We start from the raw sequence: 22,515 nt of genomic DNA, 5'->3' as shown, positions 1-22,515 counted from the left end.
CTGTGGGGTACTGTGGATTTCCCGGAAGTGGTGGGCAGACCATTTCTGGTGATAGAAAACCCAAACGATAAATATGCCCCATATGATTCAAGGAAGGCATCTTGCAGGAGGGTGGGTTTTAAAGCAGTGTCTACAGCACTTTACTTCACTACATTCTCCCTAATCCCTAAATTCTCCTGCCACCCTGCCTTGCCCTTCCCCGCCCCTGCACTGGGGCTGCTGAGCCACGCTAGAGAAAGCGAGAACCAGGCCTCCGGGCCTCTGTGAACGTAAGAAGTCCCAGCCCCGGTGAACCGGGTGAACCGCTGGTTTCTCTAAGCTGCCTGGTAATTCCTGAACGCATTTTCCCAACAGGCAAATCCAAATCATCCAAGACCTCGGTCATCTTTGGCAAGTGTGGGGGGCCTTCCCTGGTGGGGAGCAAGGGGTCTCACCTCTAGCAACGGCTGAACAGGCCCCAGCACTGCCGGGAGGCCCCAGGCCTCTGGCCCCCACCACCTTCTCTGAGCACCCACCACCCCTGTCCCGCAGTCCTGTGATGTCTCCTCCTGTCCATGTGCTATTTGGTTTCTTGGTGCCCTCTGGCACTGCATGTCATGTCCATGAGGTTGGAAGTTACCTGACACCAGACTGGCCCTTTCCTCAGGGTCTCCACGCCCAGGGATTCTGGGCCTCGGGAGGCTGCAGACCTAGGAGATCTGGAATTCCACAGAGACCTCCTTTCCTCTTCACCTCCCCCTCGGACCCCCAACCTTCTCCAAAGCCACACCTGACTCTGCCCATTCCACTTAACGAATGGCAGATACCCGGCCTGGCCATCCTTGCCTCTGAGACACTGAGGACACAGGAAAGGAAGGTCTTTGGCAGCTTTTTCTTCTCGCTAAAAACTTGTGAACTCCGCCTCTCCTCCTCCTCCTCCTGCCTCTGAGGAAGAGGTTTGCCTACTGTTGTCCACAGCTACTTCCATTTCCTCAGGGACTTGGTGCCATCGGTTTTTGCCTCTTTATTTATTTATTTATTTATTTATTTTAGAGACAGAGTCTCACTCTGTCACCCAGGCTAGAGTGTAATGACACAATCATAGCTCACTGCAGCCTCCAACTGCTGGGCTCAAGTGATCCTCCTGCCTCAGGTCACATGACCTTTCTGAGCCTCAATGTTATCATCTGTGAAATGAAGATTTGATAGTATCACTTCAGTCCTTCAGTCTCCCTGGGGGATCGGCTCCAGGACCCCCGTGGATACCAAAATCCTCCATGCTCAAGTCCCTGGTATAAAACGGTGTAGTATTTGCATATAACATATGCACATCCTCCCATGCACTGCACATCATATCGGGATTATTTATAATACCTAACACAATGCAAATGATGTGTAAATACTTGTTATACTGTGTTGGGTTTTTATTTATATTTTTTGTTATATTGGTTTTTTGTGTTTTTTACCCCCTGAATATTTTCAGTCTGCTGTGGTGGAATCCTCAGATGCGGAACCTGCGGACACGAAGGGCCGACTGCACCTGATTTATGAGGTTGTTGAGGGGATTAAATGAGATTTCTCAGGTAAAGCACTTAGTACAGTTTCTAGCACACAGCAAGCACTCAGTAAAATAGTTTTCCTTCCTGCCCCTACCCCCATGCCCAGAAGACAACCTTACCTTCCACTGCACTGAGAAAACAGAAACCTCTGATGGGAAGTTCCAGAATCTGCTGCTACCTAGCACACAAAGTCCCTGCTGTCAGTCCCAAGCTAATCCTCTTAGAACGGCTTCCTTTCCTGCCATCCAAGGTGATCCCTCCCCTTGTGCCTGGATGTGTCCCCACTGGATACCGGAACCTTGTTCCCTGGTCACTCCATCCAGTGTCTGCCTCTCAGCACGTGGATGGGCCCAAATCTCTCCCTTCCTCAAAAACAAGCACAACCCCTCCACCTAGTCTGCTTCCTTTCTGGCTCCTGAAGGAACAGCTTGTAAAACTGTCATCACAAGGCATGTCCTTGGGCCTTCTCCAGAAGGCACTGACTCTGGGAAGAACCAGTTTCTGGGACCAGGTCTGCTGCAGAACAATCTGAGATCACCCAGTCCCAGCTCTGTGTGCACAGACATGGCCCCACACTCAGGCTCCAGGGCCCAGGGAATCCACCATGACAGAGACCTGGTCTGGGTCTGTCCTCCAAGGACCAAGAAGGCTTCTATCATGTGGTGGCAGTCTTGAGGACAAAGTGCTAAGTACTGGTCCCTCCTTGTCCCCCTTTCAGGGCCTGGTGAAGGTTGCAGAGAATCCATGTGGCCCCCAATCAGACAGTATGTTGGTGGCAGTCACAGGGATGGTCTGATGGAGGCCACAGCTTGGGAATGGGTAATCACGGCCAAGAGAGAGGCCTGGGAGATGCTGTGCTGTCCAGTGACAAAGGTGAGGCCATAATGCGGATGGCTGTGGGCAGGTATTGTTGGCGTGGTTTGGGTGAGGAGGTGGAGTAGAAGGGAAAGCCTCCTGCTGAACTTGCAATCATGAGAACATGTCAATCAAATGGATCAATGTTCTGTCATAATGAAAAATCATGAGGGTTTCCTGTTATGACATATAATTTTGGTTGACATTAAAAAAATGGCATGTGGTAACTACCCATGCTGATTGGGTAATCCATGCTGATTGGGTAACCCACTCATAAAATGCATATGTTAATTCTGCTGTCATAAGGTGTTGAGTGAGATTTTTCCTGTGGCAATGGAATTAGAACTAGGGCCACAGTGAAGCCACTTTGCACTACGTTTTCCGCATGCTACAGAGAGAAATCGACAGTGGGCCCAGCTGCCCCAACGTGCGCCCCCCATCCCAAGGGTTTCTGAGTGTTTCTGGGACTAGTCCTACGAAAAGCTGTCCTCCCATTTCAACTAGAGGATTGGTGGAGGTGAGGGAGAGGGGAGGGGTTGGTGGAAGGCACCATCCGGGCTGAGGGCTGCCCTTCTCCCCAGCAAATGCCAAGTGGTGACTCCCAGGAAGAATCATTTGGGGAGCTGGATGTGCCTTGGAGAGCAGGAGATGGGCAGCTCCCGCTGGCAGGTAGAGCCAGGCTGGAACACAAGACTAGGCGCACAGTGCCGATGGCTGGGAAGGAGACAGTGGTAGCCCCAGCCCAGCACCCCTGAGAGGGTGAGGAGAGGACAGTCCCCACGGCTCCTCTCGAAGGAGGACCGAGGTCAGAGGGCAGCTGAAGCTGGATGTCCACCCAGGCTTCCTGGGCAGCTGTGGGACGTGGAAGGAGGCCTGGGAGGACACAGGGGTGCCTGCCACTGCTGGGCAGAGGAGAGACTAAGCTGCTGCTTTTGAGGGGTCCTCCATGATGAAGAAGGTTGGGGTGAAGCTGAACCCCGACCCCAGGAAACCACTGCTAGGTGGATCCAGATGTTGTGGGAACCTGAAGCTTAATCAATTTTTAAAGACCCTCTTTAAGAAAAAGGCTACAAAATTAGATGGGGGCCTCAGAAGGGGCTTTTGCGGGCGAGGGACCATGAAGTTTCAACTTCTCCCCCTTTGTGGGGAACCCACCTCTGCACACGCCTATCTGGTCAGGGACAGCCCCTCAGGGACAGCTGCGGCTGAGCCAAAGCCAGAGCACAGGAACCTCCCCAACAGGTAAGCAGCTCAGCCTCCACCGTGTCCCTCACGTGAGGGGGCAGGGATCCAGGGATAAAATGATGCCCCCCCAAGTCCCTCTTCTCCTGACCACAGAGCCAGTGTGAGGGAGGAGTGAAGGCACAGACACGAGTTCCCACTCAGTCCCTGCCGGCCTTTTAAAAATTGTTTTAGAGGCAGGGGCCCCAGGCTGGAGTGCAGTGGCAGGATCAGGGCTCACTGCAATCTCAAACTCCCGGGCTCAAGTGATCCTCTCTCCTCAGCCCCCCGACTACAGGAATGCATCACTATGCCCAGCTGATTTTTCTTCTTTTTTTTTTTTTGTAGAGATGAAGTCTTGCTATGTTGCTCAGGCTGGTCTTGGACTCCTGAGCTCAAGCAATCCTCCTGCCTCTGCCCCTCAAAGTGCTGGAATTACAGGCGTGAGCCACCACACCTGGCTGGTGGAGCGGACATTTCAAGCAGGTAGGAGATTGGAGTTTACAACCAGGCTGTGCTTTTGAAGGCAGCGATTGGAGAAATGTGGATATGTTCATGTTCAGATCCTACCACGTCAAACCCTTCAGTAATCAGATTACTCAGATACTGACTTGGGGTTTAAATTGTGCTCTTGGCAGAAAAGAATCAAGGGGCTGGGAAGCAGGGCTGCCATAGGTGACACGTCCCCGGTGCATCCCTGAGAGGCACCCTGAGGCCCGAAGTCTGAACTCCTGGATTTGCTTCCTCATCCCAGCATTTGCCAGATGTGTAGCCCTGGACAAGCTATTTCTGCCCTGGGCTTGTTCTCCTGTAGGTAAAATGGGTCGTGTGAGGACTAGAGACAGTATCTGGGGATGTGCTTTTGAAATGGTGGGGTCAATGTTTCCCGTGAGCAGAGGGGATAGATGCTTGGACAGCATACCCTTCTCTGGGTTCAGGGTCAGAGAGATTCAGGCTCAGGGAGCGGGTGGTGAGGTAGAATGTCCCTCGTGGAAGTGACAAAAATGTCTTTAGTTTGGATGAGTAAATCTCCAGACTGACAAATCAACCCGCCCTGTAGGAACAAGGATTCCCAGGCATTACAGCTATACTTCCCCTCAGTCCCTCTAATCCCCTTCTCAGCTCCTGGAACAGAGAGAACCATCTGTCCCCACCCCAACCTCCCGCCAAAGTCTAGTCACTTAATTCCTAGATGTCAACACCAGCATGTCCTGAGCCTGGCAGATTGCACCACACGCTCATTTGCATCATTCCCTGCAAAGCAGGACCTGAACTATTTTTCCAAGTTGCAAATGACAAGCCAGGGCAAGAGTCCAGACAAGGAAATACAGCTGTGCTCCTTTTCTCACCCCAGGTCCCAGTCTTTCCCCAGGTCAAGTTTCTCATAAATGAAACAGTCATTCCGCAGGGTAAGGGCACCACTGACTCTTGCTGGACTAAGGGCTTGGTGACCATACACTCTTTGTCATTCATCCTTCACTTCTCCCAGGCCGGGGCTTCCGTCTTTTCTTTCCTGTTAAGCCAGTCTAACCTCCACTGCATCTCATAATCCTTTAGGGAGCGTCTTCAGGACATTTTTGGCTGCAAAGAACAGAAAACCTAATTGGATCTGGCTTAAGCAAAGCAAACAATGTGCTGGCCCACGATGTTTAAACAGGTGTACCTGGCTGTAGGCCCAGTGAGGTGTCCAGGCTCAAACAGCGGCTCTCAGGACTTACTCTCTTCATCTGCCAGTTATACTCCCTTTGTCTTGGTGGTGGCAGGACTGCTCAATGTCCCATACTCTCAGCAATCCCAGAGAAAAGAGATAACTTCTTCCTATGGCTTTGAGCAATGTCTTTGCGCCGAGCTTCATTTGCCTGGCCCAGCTCACCTGTCTGTCCCTGGAACAATCCCTGTGGCCAGAGGAACAGAATGATTGGGCTGGACTGGAGGGGGAAGTCAGGGATCAGTTCTACCAAGTTCCACAGGGACTGAGAACAGGGCACAGATGGCTGCCCGCCGGCCAGCAGGATGGATGCACAACTGATGTTCATCCCAAGTCCTCGTGTCAAGAACATCGAGCCTGGCATGGGAACACTGGGCTCCAGGAACATTTATGGGTGGCTATGGGCTGATCCTGCTGTAATGCCGCAATGGCAGGCTCTGGAGGGGTCAGAGGTGGAGTGTGGGCTGTTGGTGAGGTCCTGCCCAGAGGCCAGTGGACTGCAGCCTCTCCATCCGAGGGCCTCATCCTTCAGACTCGGGCTCTGGCTTCCACGCGTCACAGCCATAGACAAGCTGTGCCCTTCTCTTCCTTCTTCTCTCCTGCATATGATCAGGGGATGAAGCCACATCACCCACTTCCAAAGCATCAAAAGCTCTAGTCTTTTCCAGAAGCCAGAGAGGCCTGAGGCTTCCCTGTGTAGCCCCCTCATGGCAGACCCCCTGAACAGAGGAGTTCCTGGGGGCTGGCTACCCCCACTCACCTGCCCTGCCCAGGTCATCTCTAGGGTTTCCCCCCATCTGAAACCCTCCCTGGCAAGGCCAGGTTTGAGCATTCCTGGGATGCAGGTGTTCAGGCTACTCCTCCAGGCCTAAAGGAGCACACACCATGACATGGAAGAAAGCACACCTTTATTTCAGCCCCCACCCTCCCAGGACCCAAACACCAGGGCACACAGCCTGGTATCCATGGTGCAAGGTCCAGAAGAACACGCTGAACACAGCCCAACGATGCAGTGTCCCAAATCCCTGCCAAGGAACAGCTCACCCCGCCTCCCCAAACAGGGGCGCCTGGGGTCCACTGCAGATGGGGAGGAGGAGCAGCACAAAGAAAAGGCGCCAGGTGAGCCCGGGACATGCTGTGGAGTCCCTGCTGTGGGATCGAAGCGGCAGCTGTGGGAGGTCCCTGCTTTGGCCATCACTGGTCCCAGCTACAGAGCCATCCCAAAGGCAAGGACGGCCCCAATGAGGGGGGTCTCCTGGTGCAGGCCAGCTGGCAGAGGTAGTGTAAACACATCTGAAGGTGGGGAGCACCTAATGACCAAGCCAGGTGCTCTCATCGGACCTGCTTGGGTCCCAGGAACAACAGGGCAGGGAGGTGGGGAGGACTTGAGGCAGGGCTCTAAGACTGAATAACTGACTGGGCCCAGGAAAAAATGGGGAAACTGCAGAGCAGAAAGAGGACACCGGGGACAGGGAGAGACATTAGAGCAGAGAGGCAGACAGGGACAGAGAAAGGAAGGGGCAGAGGGGTAGAGAGGAGACTGACTTAATCTATCCCCTTCTCTTCTCTCACTGGTTTTGTGCGCTCTGGGGTAGGGAGGTCCCTAAGTTCTCCTAGCTGGGGAGGAGGACAGGGCTGTACTTCATCAGGCTCTTCCCTCATCACATGTGGTCATTTGAGATTGAGGCAGCCAGCCTGGGAATGAGGCCAAGTCAAAGGCGGGAAGGGACCTGCTCAGCCCTGCCCACTTCATCTCTACCCTGGGCTGGGTTTGGGCCCTGGCTCATCTTCCTCCTCTTCTGGGAGGTGCCCTGCCCAAGCCTGCCCGAGCTAATCCTTCTGCACCTGCTTCCGGACTCCTCCCTGAGGCTCCCAGAATCACACACGATTAACTACTCCAGGCCCCCCACAGGAAGGGAAGGGGAAAGGAGGTGGAGTAGTGGGGGAAGGGAGGTGGGGTGGGGCAGGGAAGGAAGAGGTAGGAGATTGAGAGCTACATCCGCACTGTCACGTCCAAGGCCAGCAATCCCTGCAGAATCTGCCCTTCAATCCCTGGGACCTAAGTACAGAGAAAATCTTAAGGAAGATGTTTAAGAATGTAAATAACTTTTCAAAATTTTTTTGTGTGTGTGCATGTCAGTTTTTTGTTTTTTAATCTTTAATTGATCATATTTGAACATGATTAAAAATGTTTTTTTAAATTGCACTAAATTATTCACTATAGCAATACCGCCTTAGGTAACCAGAACTTGTAAGTGCTGGATTTTAGATCTCTTTTACATTCTTTCTTTACCTTTAGGAAGGAGGGGGAAGACCACTAAGCTTGCAGAATTCACAAGTCAGTTAAAAAAGAAAAAAAAGGCAAAGCAACCTCCAGGAGCCCCTATAATCCTAACATCTCTACTCCAGGAGTCCTAAGCTCAACATCTACAGGCGCCAGGCAGGTACATAAGGGATGTTCAGAAAACCTTGGTGTCCTGGAGTCCTTGGGGAGTGGCAGAGACCATGAGCTCTGAAGCGTGATGCCCTGGATAAAGGAAACTGTCACTAGCTCCAGCAGAATGTTGCTGAGTGGTGATGCAAGCCCCACGCAGGGCTTTTGATTTCAAGAGAAGAGGAAAATCTGCTACACATTTTTTAAAATGTAGTATCTCTTGATTTTTAAATGTTAGCTCAAAACACAAACATCCCATAGGCCAAAAAAAAAAAAAAAACCAAGTTTGATGGCTAGTTCATAGGCTGGCTTTTAAGAAATCTTAGAGATTCTAAGATTTAAGGGATCCTAGTATAATTTAGTTCTATGATTCAGAAACTCTAATGTGTGTATATTTTGAGGGAACTTATTAAAATGCAGATTCTGATTCAGCAGGTCTGAGGTGGGGCCTGAGAGTCATCATGTCTAACAAGCTCCCAAGTCATGCCGATGTTGCTGGTCCACCAACCACACTTAGAAATGAGGATTTAGGCCGGGTGCGGTGGCTCACGCCTGTAATCCTAGCACTCTGGGAGGCCGAGGTGGGTGGATTGCTCGAGGTCAGGAGCTCGAGACCAGCCTGAGCAAGAGCAAGACTCCGTCTCTACTAAAAAAAAAAATAGAAAGAAATTATATGGCCAACTAAAAATCTATATAGAAAAAATTAGCCAGGCAAAGTGGCACATGCCTGTAGTCCCAGCTGCTCGGGAGGCTGAGGCAGTAGGATTGCTTAAGCCAAGGAGTCTGAGGTTGCTGTGAACTAGGCTGACGCCACGGCACTCATTCTAGCTCAGACAACAAAGCGAGACTCTGTCTCAAAAGAAAAAGAAAGAAAGAAAAGAAATGAGGATTTAGTTCACTCTTCCATGTAGGAACTCCCCCTGAATGTCAAATCCCCAGTCAATGACATCTTTGGTTTTGCTTGCACATCTCCAGGGACTGGACACTCACTATCTATGGTGGCAGCCTGGGTGGTGAACATCTGCTGTTAACTTCTTCCAGGGTCTATAGCAATGGTGAAGGACACCAAGAGACAAACATACCAAGGCCCAGGCTCTGGAACATCAGAGTTTCACAAAGGAAACTTCAGCTGGGGACTTGCTAAGACAGGGAGTTGACAGTTGTCGCAAAGATCTAAGCACAATGAATTTTCTTTCTAACTGCCTGCTCAGTGGTGCCCAGTTAAACAGAGAAAACTACTATTCTTTGGGTGTTCTGGTTAGCAAAGGTTTGGTGAAGTTTACTTTCCTTTCCCCAAAGCTTTGAAGCAAGCTTTTCTCTGCACTTGGGCAAGTTGCCTGGTTATGCCCACAGAAGGAGCCAGTTTCTGACTGGTGGGGGTGGAGACAGAAATGAGGCTTGAGGTAAAACAGAAGCCCTGGCCCCCTCAGGCCTTGTGACAACCCCTGCTCTGGTGGAACACAAGGACTCCATCTCCTCTGAGCTTGGGGCATCCAATCCCAGATCCTCCTTCCTGGGGCCCTGAGAGACCCTGGAAAGTGGAGAATCCCCCAACTCAGCATCCCCTGATGGGCTCAGGGTCCCTGGGGCTGGGGCTGGGGCCACATGTCACAATGTCTGATATCCCAAGGCCAGCCCAGCTGTCAGGGCCACAGGGGCCATGGAAACCACTTAGGCCACCCTCCATTGCACCATTGAGGGGAACCCAAGCCTGGAGAGCTCATGAGACTTCCAAGGTCACGTGACTCGTTTGCAACCAGCTCTTGTAAAGGCCCAGAATCCTTTGAGGCAAAGCTGGATGGAGGCCACCGGCATTAGCCAGACTTTCGGTCACCTATAGCAGCAACTTTCAGGAAAAGGATCTTCCACAGTAATCCTGATGAAAAGAGGCGTTTCTTAGGCAGAGGTTGAGGAAACGGATTGTAGGGGTTCACCCAGGGAGAAAAGGGTTGTGGACCAGAGTTTCCTGAAGGAGTTTAGTGGGCAGCACTTCTGCTCTAACAGAACTACAGGGGACACGTTTGCACTGTCCTCTGAGGACTGTTGCCCCTGGAGTTCTGTCTCCTGTGCAGGGCACAGCCTGCGAGGCTTGGGGAGGCCTGGTTTGTGTGCCCGGAAGGGGATGGGGTCAGGGGAAGAGTCACAGCAGGTCCTGATCCCAGGGTTTCCTAAACCTGAATTTCTGGACCCCTCCAGACCTACTGAACCAGAATCCCCGCAGCAGCTGCTCCCCTCCCAGAGGCAATCCCTGGGTTTAGCAACCAGCCTGGACTAAATCAGAAGAGGATCAGGACACCTGGCTTGGGTGGGACGTTCTGCAGGTAGTGCTAGGCCCCCCTATCCCCGAGGAAGCATCCCCCAGAGATGTGTGGCCCCTGAGTCTGAGGGGAGACGGCAGCCGGACGTGGGAGACGAGGAGCAGCACCTCACCTGTCGGGGGCGGCGGGGGTGGACGCTGGGCCTCACTTCTCTGAGAACTGGCCCGGCCTCGCCTTCTCCAGCTTCCGGCGCCGCTCGGGTGGGATCTCCTGCAGGGTGATGCCGTGGTTGCTGCTCCTGCGGGCAGGGGGTGGTGGCCTCAGGAAAGGGGGATGGGGAGTGGGAGGGTAGTGCCAAGGTCATCGCCGCTTCGTGCCGGGGTCAGACACAGAGCGGGAGGCAGGGTAAGGGGGTGAAGGGACCCGCCCAGCCCGTGCCGGTCCTTCTTCCCTCGCCCCGGCCGGCCGCGATGCCAGCCCCTCACCCCGGCTGCAGGTCAGGCGGTTTGGGGATGGGCTTGTTGAAGCCGCGTCTGCCCACCAGCCAGTACGTGTCCTCGGCGCCCTTGCCCTGGGGGGACACGGGGGAGGGGAGGACTTAGGCGGACTGGGGTGAGGGGCGACCTCAAGGTCTAAATGGGACTGGGAGACCCGGGGTCCGCAAGCGCGAGCTTTATCATCCGGCCGAGGCCCAGGAGGGGGCGGGGCCTCCGGGCGGGGGCGGGGCCCGGTCTCACCTTCAGCTCCGTGCGGCCCCGAAGCTCCATCTGGTAGCCCTGGTTCAGAGCGCCGAGAATCTGCACGGTGCTCAAGTTCACGTGGATGCGGTAAGCTGGGGCGGTGGGGGACGCCGTGAGCTCCGGACTCAGCTCCCGAGTCCCGCTCCCGCTCCCGGGCCGTTTCGCCCGCGAGGCCCGCCCCAGCCCCGCAAACCCTCCCGCCCGCCACACTCACGCAGCCCGGTGGACTCCATGCGTGAGGCGGTGTTGACCGTGTCTCCAAACAGGCAGTACCGCGGCATGGTGAGGCCCACCACGCCCGCCACGCAGGGGCCTGCGGCGAAGCGAGATGCGCAAGGTTGGCAGGGGGGTGGGGCCGCACAGGGCCTTGGGGGACCTTTGCACCCCATAATCTCCACCAGCTCCCCAAATAAACACTCCCAAGCGTATCCTCTTCAAGGAAAGCTCCCTCCCTCCCCCCACCCCACGAGTTTGCCTCCTATACAGGAAATCTGGAGCCAGGCCCTAAAGAGGGAGGTGCGCCGAGCCCCGGAGGGCTGGGGAGTTACCCGAGTGCAGGCCGATGCGGATGCGCACGGGCACCTCCGGCATATGGCGCATGCGGAAAGAGCCCACAGCACTGAGAATGTCCAGTGACATGTTGGCGATCTCTGCCGCGTGCCGCTGCCCATTCCTCTGAGGCAGTCCTGAGGCCACCATATAGGCGTCCCCAATTGTCTCTACCTAGGGGAAGGAGTGGTGGGAATTCATGACTGAGCACGTCTCCCCCAGTACACAAAGCGACTGTCCCTCGTCAGGAGGCCTGTCTGGGATTAGTGCAGATATCCTGGGAGCCAGGCGGTGAGTTGGGGACTTAGCTGGGAACTGAAGAGAAAAGGGACAGGAGGGCTGGGCAGGTGGGCTGGGGGCTGAGCAGGAAGGGGTGGAGGCAGGCAAAGCTGAATTGAAGGTCAGGAGGACTTGTCCTCTACACACTTCACCTTGTAGACGTCGTGGGAACCGATGATGGCATCAAAGAGAGTGTAGAGGTCGTTGAGCAGGTCCACCACCTCGATGGGCTCGCTCATGGCTGAGATGGTGGTGAAGCCCACAATGTCACTGAAGTACAGTGTCACTTCCTCAAAGTATTCCGGCTCCACAGGTGTCCCCATCTTGAGGGCCTCAGCCACAGACCTAGGGATGGCAGGCAGTGAGGTCACCTGGGGGCCACCCCAGTCTGACTGGGCTCCACTGCCCTCCCAACCCGTCCCTCTTCCTGTTGGCACCCACGGAGGCAGCATCTGTGTGAGCAGCCGGTCTGTCTTCTGCTTTTCCTGCTCCAGCTCCTCCGTGCGCTCCCGGATCAAGTCCTCCAGGTTACTGGAGTACTGCTCCAGCATCCGCAGCATCGAGTCGATGATGTTCGTCTTCCGGCCCTTGTTGATGCTCTTGAACTAGTAGGAGGAAGCTGGTGAAACCGCTGAAGACCTGAGCCACCATTGACCCTGTCATGGGCCCTCTTATGGGGCTGTATATTCCTGATCCTGACACTCCCCCCCCACCCGCAACCATTCATCTTCTATTCATCAAGCACCCCAGGAGTGCTGGGCACTGTGTTTTCAGATATTATTAGGAGGCACATAGGAAACGAGGTTCCCAGAAGTCAGGTGTTCTCAGCTAGTAACTGACAGGGCACTGGAGCCAGCCTGACCTTTGGACTCCCAGGCCAAGAGTCTTTCTGTCACAGTAGGCCAAGTACCTACGTGGTTCTGAATCAATGTTATTTGAATTGAATTGACAGTTTGTCTCACCCAGAGCTCTGTCTCCCACTTCAGTGGCCTCCACAGTCCTACTTCACCCCCATTCTAACTTTGCCCTACCAAACCCCCAAGTCTTCAAGCTACCCTTAGGAGATAGCCCGGAAGGTCAGAGGTCCTGCCAGCCTGCCTGCCTGCAGCTTTCCCAGGTTGCTGACAAAAATCTGAGATCCCAGTGGCCAGGCCAGCCCCTGCCCAATCCCAGCCCCTAACCAGGTCAAAGGTGCGGTCCATGGTAGGCCGAAGTTCCGGCTGCTCTGCCCAGCACTGTTTCATCAGCTGGATGCACTCTATGGGTGCCTGGTCCATGGACACCAAGGGTCGACACAGTGGAGGGGGGCTCTGCACCCTCTGCACCACTTCTGGAGGCACAAGGGGACCATGAGTGGTGGGCATGTCAGAACAGAAGCTACCTCTGACCTGGCTTGATTGCTGAAGCCCAAGATGGGGTAGGGGCTGGCGGGAGTTCTCTTAAATTAGAGCTTCATTGAGTGGGGAAGTATAGTGTGAAAGGGGTTGCTAGGAGGAACAAAAGGATCCTGAACGTTGGGGGTCAGTAAGAGGTGACACAGGCAAGGAAACTGACATTTATTGCACATAGGAAAAGTGAGGGTTGGGTGATTAAGTAGCTTGGTCAGAGTCCATTAGATAAGTGACTCAGATTTGAATCAGATTGGACTGCCCTCCTACCCCCTCCCCATTCTCCCTGCTGCCTCCCTGGGATCCCTGAGAATCAGAGAGGCTCCTGCTCCGTAGGTTGGGGGAGCAGGTTGGGTCGAGGATCAGGACGGAGGAAGCTGTTGAGATCTGGGAACTGAAGAGCCACACCTCCCATCCTGATGCTTGGCTTTCCACAGCCCTGACCCTTCAAGCCCCAGCTTTTAGGGAGCCAGCACATAATTAAGTCTCATTACTGGGCTTTCCTTTAGAGGAAAGCACAAGGCCGGGTCTGGCCTGGTTCTGTCCTAACTGCAGGGTGCCTCTCCAACCCCCAACTCTACGGAAGGAAAGCCTTACCCTCAGGAGTCAGTTCCAGCATGGCGTAGGGGGTGCTGCGGCACACGACCTCCTGCATGATGATGCCCAAACTGAAGACGTCGCCGGCCAGCGTTCCTCGGCGCTCCAGGGCCGGGTCCCTAAGCAGCTCTGGGGCTGTCCACAGCTGGTCTGGTGATGGGGAAGGGGGCGTAGGCACATGGAGGAACGTGGGGGCGCTGGGCAAAGACTCTCACCCTCACCAGAAAGCCCAGGTTCGCACCGGGCACTTAGGCTGCCAACCCCACCGCCTAAGCCCTGCAACTATCCCTAGGAGAGACCACCTGAAACCCAAAGCCATCTCAGACAAAGCCCCGCTCACAAATAGGCCCCGCCCCTCAGATGAGGCGGTGCCCGGGGAAGACTCCGCCTTTTGGGCACAAGCCCCGCCCTCAGGCAAGTTCGGCTTAGAGCAGACCCGGCAGCACCGGCAGCTCAGGCACAAGTCCTGCCCCCTAGCAAGTCCCCGTCTCCCTAGTGACAGAGCCCACCCTCCAGCATCTCTCAGAGGTCACAAGATGTTTTCCGTAGCAGAAGTCGTGTCCAGAGGATGTAGGATGGAGAGAGTGCAAGGGCAGAGGGAAGGAAGAAGGGAAAGAGGAAGGGAGGGAGGGGCCCTTGAAGTAATGGGGATCCCGGAGGGGATGCTCTGGTGTGTGGGAGGCAGCGGGGGACTCCTACCCTCCGCGCTGGGAGGCTCTGGTAACACCCTCTGCGCTTCCAGCAGTCGCGCCTGGCCGTGATCTGTGACCTTGAGCACGAACCTCCCGTCCACTATGCAGTTCCGTGACTTAAGCCGCCCGTGAGCTACCCCTCGGTGGTGCAGATACCTCATTCCCTTGGAAGGGGTGGAGTAAGAGGCAGCCTCAGCCCACGCAGTTCCCCTGTCCCTTCCTCCCTGTCCCCTCCTACCTGCCCCCAGTACACCCCGCCCCCCCACACACACCTTGATGAGGTCCAGCAGGAGAGAGGACTTGAACATCCAGTCCAGCTTTATGTCTCTCTGGGCAAGGAGGTCATGGAGGGAGCCCCGTGCACAGTGCTCTGAGACCACAGCCAGGATGCTTTCCCCAGGGGCCACAGGGCCGTCTGCTCCCCTAGCCAGGAAGAGCCCCAAGTAGAGGGCCACGTTCTCATGCCGGAGCTCCTGAAGCTGAGAGGTGGAAAGTTGACAGGCATTTTGTGCCCTGGGAGCAATGTGGGGAGGAGGCCATTATTCAAGATCTATTTTTGAGTATCCAAACTCGGAAAGCAGAATAAAAATGGTCCACACTCTCCTTCTGATGTAATAGCCTCTGCAGGAGAACCAGGGAGAAGCTGTGCTGCTTTCAAAGGACACCAGAAATGGCTCGTGCCTGGGGCTGCTTTGCTTGGCGTTACCTCATTGTGTCAGACAACTCTGAGACCCCCACCCTCCCCAAGTCAAGGAACACAGGACTGAGCAGTGAAGCTATGGTCTCAGAGGAGCCATCAAAAAGAGCCACGCCAGCTCCACAGGACAGAGTGCCCTACAGTCAGGGCATGTTGGAAAATGGGGGCTGGCCAGCTGACCAGTGCTCTTTCTAGCTTTTGTTTGGTCCATGTGGCCAATAAGAGGCTTCTTTTCATTTTAAATGCCTGGTGTTAAATGGTTTTCTAGTCTGTTGACCCATACAGGCAGTATGGTCATTTTGCTGCTGTGACCAAGAGCTCTTGTGGAGGCATCAGGGAAGAAGGCCAGGCCAAGGCTGCATGGTGTTGGGGGAAAAGAGGGACATTACAGTTGGAAGGACCAGTATAAGCTAGTTTACAGGCTCCTTGCCAACTTTCCACTTTATTTAGTGTGCATCAATATATGCAGCTAGGGCCATTCTGCATGAGTGGCCTGACAAAACTAGAAACTCATTTTTTATTTTCTATCATTTGCTCAATAAACATTCACTGCATCTCTCTAATGTTCCAGATACTCTGTTGGGTGTTGGGGATACGACAAGGGACATGGGGAAGCCCTCACTTGGCTTACAGTCTCATGAAGGAGGCAGATCAGAAATAAGCAAGTACGCAGATGTACATACAATTACAAATTGTGATAAGATCAGCAAAGGAAAGAACTAGTGATATGAGAGAGACTAATGGGAAATCTGCTGTATAGGGGAGGGAACACTTAACTGATACCTACCTGTGTACCCAGCTGCAAAGAGAAGGCAGGAAGGGAGGAGCCCATAGCTGCCCCTAGACCCCACCACAGCCCCAACCCTCACCTTGGAGAAGGCCATCTTAGTTGCTGGGCGGATAGCTAGGTGCTGATCCCCTGGGAATTTCTTCAGCCAAACCCTGTCTCCCTGCAGCAGAGAGGATGGAGGTAGAGAACTCAGTCTCTTAAAACCCCATAATGCAAGGAGCCTTAGAACCCCCACATTGCCACTGGCCCACTGGCCCAGAACACATCTTCCATGTGAAAAGAGCATCGGAGCAAAGGGTTTGATGTCTCTGCTCATCCACTGCACAGCCAGCTGGCTGAGAGCCCTCCCCTGGGTGAGAGAGATGCAGAAGGCCTGTATGACAGTCCTCACCATCCCAGATGTGCCCACCAACAGTCCTAGTAAGTGAATTATTACAACCACGAATGTCATTGACATCACAACCCTCATCACCATCCTTGCCATGAGAACGCACTGTGCTGGGAGTCAAGAATCTGGGTAGACCAGGCTTTATTGTAAACTGTGACCTATAGGCAGCTCCCCTCCAGGTGCTGGGCCTCATGGCTCCCAGCTGTTGGCAGGGCTGGCTCATGGACATGTGACCTGTGCAGTCACACAGAGCCCCATGCTCAAAGGGCTTGAGGTTGGTTCAATGATGTTGTTATCTGGAATGAACTAGGAGCCTCTTATCTTTATCTTGTCCTTGACTTTGCTAATTTTGTAGGTGGCCCTGTCTGTTGGTAAGGAATTTGGACTAGAAGGGAATTGTAGGGGTTTGGAAATAAATATGGGGACATTTTTAATTGTCATAAAACTGGAGGCTGCATTTAGTGGATAGGGCCACACTAGAGACACTAAACATTCTTCAAGGCCCAAGGTAGTCCCATACAATGAAGAATCACTTGCCCAAAATGACAATAGTGCCCACTCTGAGCAACAGTGGTGACAACGGTGGCATAATAGGAGCCTCTGCGTTCTCTCCGTGACCTGAAGCTCAGGAGCTCTGAATTCCACGAGCTCCCTCTCAGCTCTCTCTGACCTGTTTTCCCTATCTCCCATCCATCCCATCACATGCAGATTTACTAGCCCCATAGTTAATGTCCAAATGCCTTTCTGTGACTTTCTTTTCCCCTCCAGGGCTTGCTGTTCCTGAGTGTGATCCGAGTTGGCTGGGAATAATGAGGGGGCAGGGTCAGGGGCTGCAGCAGGGCAGGAGGTGGCCTCAGTGGTCCCAAGATACTCCCTGGCAGCTCCAGCCTCCCGCCTCTGGGTCACTGTGATTGGCCTTTGAGGACACTTCCCCTGGATAATGGCTAAGGGAAAATCCTGGGGCAGGGAGGATTTCCAGATACTTCCCTTTGAGGAATCCATGATTTTTCCCTAGATCCCATCCCCTTTCCTGGAGTCTGCAGGGTGTGACATGACTGCATCTCTCCCTTGAGAGTCGCCTCCTCTCTGCCCAGGGCTTGAGCATCCCTCCCCTACCCCTCCTGGAGTACAGCCCCCTAGCTGAGGGCCAGGCTCACCTCATAGATGCCAATGTTGGAGCTGTCTGAGGGCTGGCTGGGGACACTGCGAATGTCTGACACACTGCGGGCAACCAGACTCGATCGGCTCCCCTGGACCACCTGGGAGATAGAGGTTAAGGCAAGGGGTCAGAATACACGCTGGGGTCAGAGTCCTGGCTTGAGGTCAGGCTGAGCTTTGGAGATTAAAGACAGAAGGGGAAGGAATTTCAACTACAGAAGGTGATAAGATCATTGCCCCCCAAGTGCACAACACTTTACAGTTTACAAAACACTGGAACTTCACACCACTCCAGGAAAGTAGTCAGGACAGAGGCTGTCACCCTCATTGCACAGATGAAGGACTGAGCCCTAGAGCTCGGACCTGAGACTGAGCTCAGAAACCAGATCTCCCAAGTGGGGGCTGGGATGAGGGCTGTCCCAGGGAAGGGACAAAATATACAGGGAGAGGACAGCTGGTCCCTGGCTCCCTGCCTCCCCCACCTTTCGAGAGCTGCCCCCCTGTGGGTAGAGGAAGGTGATGTCATCTGTAGTCAGGATGATCTTGTTGGGGCCCGAGACCATTTGAATGTGAAGTAGCCGGTGCCTGGTTGGGGGAGGAGGTCATCTCCACAAAGGGGACGAAGGTCCATGAGAAGAGGCCAGTAGGGGATGGGGGTGGAAGGATAATGTTAGCTCAGGGGAGGGGTCCTGGAGGGCAGCCGTCCCTGGGCACTCTGGCAGCCTGGCCAGGTTTACCCACCCCCACCCCTAGACAAGTCCTCTCCTCTCCTCTTGAGTGAGCCCAGTCTGCTGTCTTTGCTGCACAAGTCCATTTCTGCCAGGTGGAGTGCAAGGCCACCTGCCTACTTACCTTTTGTGCCTACTCACCTCACGTAATGGGCCAGGAAGGCCCCGGACAGCCCCATCCCAACCACTAGGAGGAAGCCAAGAAAGACGAGGCCTGGCTCCACTCCTGAAGAGACAGGGAGAGGAGGAACACTAAGGACGGTGGCCAGGGGAGGCCCCTTTTCTAGAGAGGCATGCAGTCATGCCAAATACTGGCCATTCCAGGAAAGGGGGACGAGAGTCTTGGCAGGCTCTAGGGGGAAAGTCCTCAAAGGGGAGAGTCTGGGAATGCCAGAAGGTTCCAAGAGGGCTTCAGGGCTTGGCAAGAGAAGAGTCCTGCACAAGCCAGGGGTTGGAAGAGGATCTAGAATGGCAAGAAAAATTTCAGGACAGGAGTTCACTCTCTGTCACCACTTTGTGGACGGTCCATGGTGACTGTCCCAATGGAGGCTGGAGTGCTAGTCCTCACCTCCATTGCAGATGACGTCTGGATCGAACCAGCACAAAGGGTCGGGTCCGGGCCCTGGTCCCCCACGAGGGAAGTGCACCGGGGTCCCAGCGGAGCGGAGAGCGCCTTGGACTGGGTCCAACATGTATGTGGCAAACAGCTGGTCCCCCACCGCGTCCGTGTCCAGCAGCACAAATGACGGCTCTTCAGCTCCACCTAGGGCCCCGCAGAAGCCAGGGACCTGGGCATCCCGCACGTGGCTGGCCACGGCTGCTCCAGATACCCAGCCGCCACCTGCGGCTGCCCGCGCTCCCGCCATGCCCCGCATCAACAAGAAGACTGCATCGTAGATGGTGCCAAAAAGTGGGGAGACCTGGAGAAGGACAGTAGGGACTCAGGGCTTGGGGTCACGGGTCATAAGCGGACAGGAACTCACTGGCTTTGCCTGTTCTTTCGCTTCAAGCCCTGAGTGTATGAACTGTTCCCACCTCCTATTTGGTGGTTCTCAGGACACTCCCCCCCCTTTGGCTGTCCCTTCCTCCTCCTGCTGGCTATCCCACCTGCTGTCCCCACTCACTGGCCCTCTTTTCAGGACTCAGGCTCTTCTCTCACCAGTTGTTGATTCTAATTCTCCTCACCTACAGCTCTTCCCCTTCCTGTTGGTTGACCTGCATGTAGTTTTACTCTCATCACTCACCATTCACCAAAAAGCCTACTTTCCCATCTTTTGGTTGGCTTCTATTTTCAGTTTTTCCTTTTTTTCTTTCCCCAAGATTACCACCTGATCTTATCAGACCTCTCTTTTATCCCCAGCCCCCATCTCTCAGAGTGCCAGGCACTGTGTAAAGCACTAGATATACATCAGTGTACAAGACAGTTCCTGTCTCAAGGAAGCTTTCTTCTAGTCGGGGGGGGGGGGGCCAGCAGGGATGTTAAGGCAGTGCAGTGAGTGAGGGGGGAAACTGACGGAGCTTCAGCGACAGGAATGAGAGTCTGGGAAAGGAGAAGGAGCTTCCAGAAGAAGTGGTTGTCCCTCAGGCGACAGAATCATCCAGGGGAGGGGAGGGGCAGGAGAGAGGAAATAGCATACCCAGCATCTCAGGGGCAAAAGAGGACACATTTAGGGAACCCAGAGTAGCTGGTCTGGCTGAAGTTCATGGAAGATGGAAGAGAGAGGAAGACATGGAACTGGTAAAGCATGGAGAGCCCTGCATCCATCCAGGGCAACAGAAGCCACTGGGAGGCTTTGAACAGGGTGTGACATGGTCAGATCTGTCAGATTTCTGAAGCTTGATCTGACTGGGTGGGGAAAGGCCTGGGGCAGGGCAGAATGAAGCAGGGACCATTTGGGAGACTATGTTTTGGGATTTGGGCTGGAGGTGCTGTGGCCCAAACCAGTGCAGTGACAGTGAGGATGGAGAAAGTGGGTGGATTTTACTTTTAGGAAGTAAAGGTGACAGGGCTTGCTGTCTGGAGGTGGGGACAAAGAGTTAGAGGAATCAAGGGTGACCCCCATGGGCCCCACTTCGGCAGCTGGATGGACAGCTGTGCTACTTGCTGAGAACTAAAGAGCTTTCCCCTCCACTTGCCCCACTGACTGACCCTCCCTCCCTCTCTTCTCTATTCCTAACTCTTATTCTCTTCTTCATGACTACTCTCATCTTCTCTCTCTCTCTCTCTCTCTCTCTCTCTCTCTCTCTCTCTCTCTCTCTCTGTCTCTCTCTCTCTTTCTCTCCTCCCTCCCCAGACTACCCCCAATTCTCTTGGAGGAAGCCAGGGAATTGGTGAGGAATATTTCAACCCCTTTGACCCACAGCCCTCCCTCCTGTAGTCGCCTTTGATTTGGGTCTTTGTGGTGGTTAATTTACAGCCCACTGGCATCTAAATTCCCTCCTTAGTGGTTTCAGCCCCATTTTGTGACTGAGGCAGAGCTAGATGGTCTGAACTGGGATTCTGGAGACCCAGGGAATCCCAGATATTACCTGGATGTTGAGAGTAAACTATGGATCTGATTAGGGAGCCCCTGGATCCACCCAGGGCCCTTTCTGCTTTTTGCAAGATGTTAAGGCTCTCAAAAAGTTAAGACCACCAGATGAGGCTCCAGAGGAAATACCTCTGGACTGGGCATGAAGGTTGGATGGGCATCCACCCTCCTTCCTGCTGTCTTGAGAACACCAGCTGTTTACGACAGACTGTATGTTGGGAATGGGTTTACTTTGAGGCAGATTGCAAATGAGGTTGCAGTTTAGAGTTCATTAGAGTTTTACTACTTGGAGCTGGGCTTGAGAGGTGTCATTGCCTACTTTCTGGAGACAATCCCAATACACTAAGATGCCCCAAGCAAGACCAGAGTTCTACACTACTCAGGAAACTCCAGAACAGCTAGAGCCTCTAATAGTTCTCTCCCCTTGACCCTCCTCCTCTTCCCACTTTGGCTGTCCCCTGCCCTCTTCCCCTGCGCTTCTCCTCCGTTCTTCCCTCCTCCCTGGTCCATCTACCTGCTGCAGATTGAGGTCAGGGGGCAGCTCTTGGCGCTCCTGGGCCCTGCGCAGGCTGTCCAGCACGCTGCCTGCCGCGGGACAGTGGCGCGTGAGAGTGAGCACGGCATCGTGGGCCCTGCGAAGCTGAGAGTTGTTGGCGAGTGCGGCCAAGGCCTCTGGCCCTGGGGACAAGGCGTAGTGGAGCGTGTCAAATGGCAGGAAGACCAGGGAGCCATCGGCCATGCCCAGCTCCTCTGCGGCCTCCAGAAGGCAGCGCTGCTCCTCGCCGCCCAGCAGCACCGAGTGCATCACCATGATCACCACTGCGGACACAGAGGCTTGGCTGGTGGCGCCGCCCCTCGGCCCGCGGGACCCGCCGACCTCCCCGCACTCTGCAGGAGAGCCTACCTCTGACCCTGGGCCCGTCCCGGACCCTCCTCAGGGCCTCCCGGGCTCCAGACAGGTCCGGGGGTTCCATGGAGGTCACCAGGGCGACAGGCAGGCCCCGGGCCCTGAGTGCTGTGGACAATGAGCGTCCCGCCTCCACCCACAAGTCCTGGGGAGCGGTGACCAGGGCCACGCGCGCCCAACGGAACGCTCGAAGGAGCGCGTAGAGGGCATCCGCAGCGGGGGTCGTGGCCGGGGCTGTGGTGCCCGCCGCCTGCGTCCCGGGGCAGCCCCAGGGCACCAACGCGACCCCGGCCTCCTGGGCCAGTAGCTCGGCTGGCCGGCAGGCTGCAGGGTTCACCGGACCCACAAGGCCCGAGACGCGGGCCAGCGCGGAGGACACCGCCCCCAGCGAGCCCGGCGTCCGGCACGGCTCGGGCAGCAGCGCGACCTCGAAGCGAGGCCCGCCTGCCAGGGCGGGGTCGTGGTTCAGGCGGGAGGCGGCCAGGCGGGCGGCCAAGTCCGGGCGGGCCCGGGCGAAGATGGGGTCGCAGCCCCAGGGGCCCAGCACCCCCACTGTGAATACTGCGGAGAGGGCGGAGGGCGGCAGGACGAGCAGCAGGAGCGGGAGCGGGAGCGGACACCGCAGGCCGGCCAGGGCCCGGGGGAGGCCGGGCAGGGACCGAGCCCACCGCGCGGGGGCGCAGAGCCGGGGGTCCCGAAGCCCACCGCCTAGGAGGGCACAGGCGGTCATTGCCGGCTTCTGTGAACATAGACCCGCAGGATGAGCGATTGAGACCCTCAGGACTCCCTTAGGGCTCTCCCCGCAACGCTCAGTTTCTCAAAGCCCGATTAACCCGTGATTAACTGCTTCCACAGCCCCCTCCGCAGGCTCGGATGACTAGATGGGGGCCAAAGACACGGCACGGAGCCCCTTTCCTTCTCCCCTGCTTCCCGGTCCCACCTTGCCTGCCCCTCCCCCCTCGTCAGAGCCTTCGGGGATCAGTGGGGACTCGCCCCCGGCCTCAGACGGACAGGCGTCCGTGCTGAGGGGCCTTTGCCACTCACCGGAAAGTCTGGG

General features: G+C 55.2%; 1 protein-coding gene across 1 annotated transcript; it reads right to left on the bottom strand.

Moving 5' to 3' along the window:
• Positions 1-10,218: 10,218 nt before the first annotated feature.
• Positions 10,219-22,188, bottom strand: GUCY2D (guanylate cyclase 2D, retinal). The gene is made up of 18 exons (XM_045570175.1): positions 21,456-22,188; positions 21,066-21,370; positions 18,589-18,940; positions 18,162-18,246; positions 17,775-17,877; positions 17,292-17,393; positions 15,820-15,906; positions 14,532-14,732; positions 14,267-14,423; positions 13,568-13,717; positions 12,764-12,912; positions 12,024-12,187; positions 11,735-11,927; positions 11,303-11,477; positions 10,969-11,067; positions 10,752-10,846; positions 10,500-10,585; positions 10,219-10,312 (listed from the first exon to the last, which is right to left on the bottom strand). Exons 1-18 carry the CDS (start codon positions 22,186-22,188, stop codon positions 10,219-10,221), a joined length of 3,330 nt encoding a protein of 1,109 aa, XP_045426131.1.
• Positions 22,189-22,515: the final 327 nt, after the last annotated feature.

The sequence above is a fragment of the Lemur catta genome, chromosome 15, assembly GCF_020740605.2.
Source record: "Lemur catta isolate mLemCat1 chromosome 15, mLemCat1.pri, whole genome shotgun sequence".
In the NCBI taxonomy this organism is placed as follows: Eukaryota; Metazoa; Chordata; class Mammalia; order Primates; family Lemuridae; genus Lemur; species Lemur catta.
The sequence above is the reverse complement of the archived record's forward strand: the minus strand, read 5'-3'. Positions and strand labels throughout refer to the sequence as shown.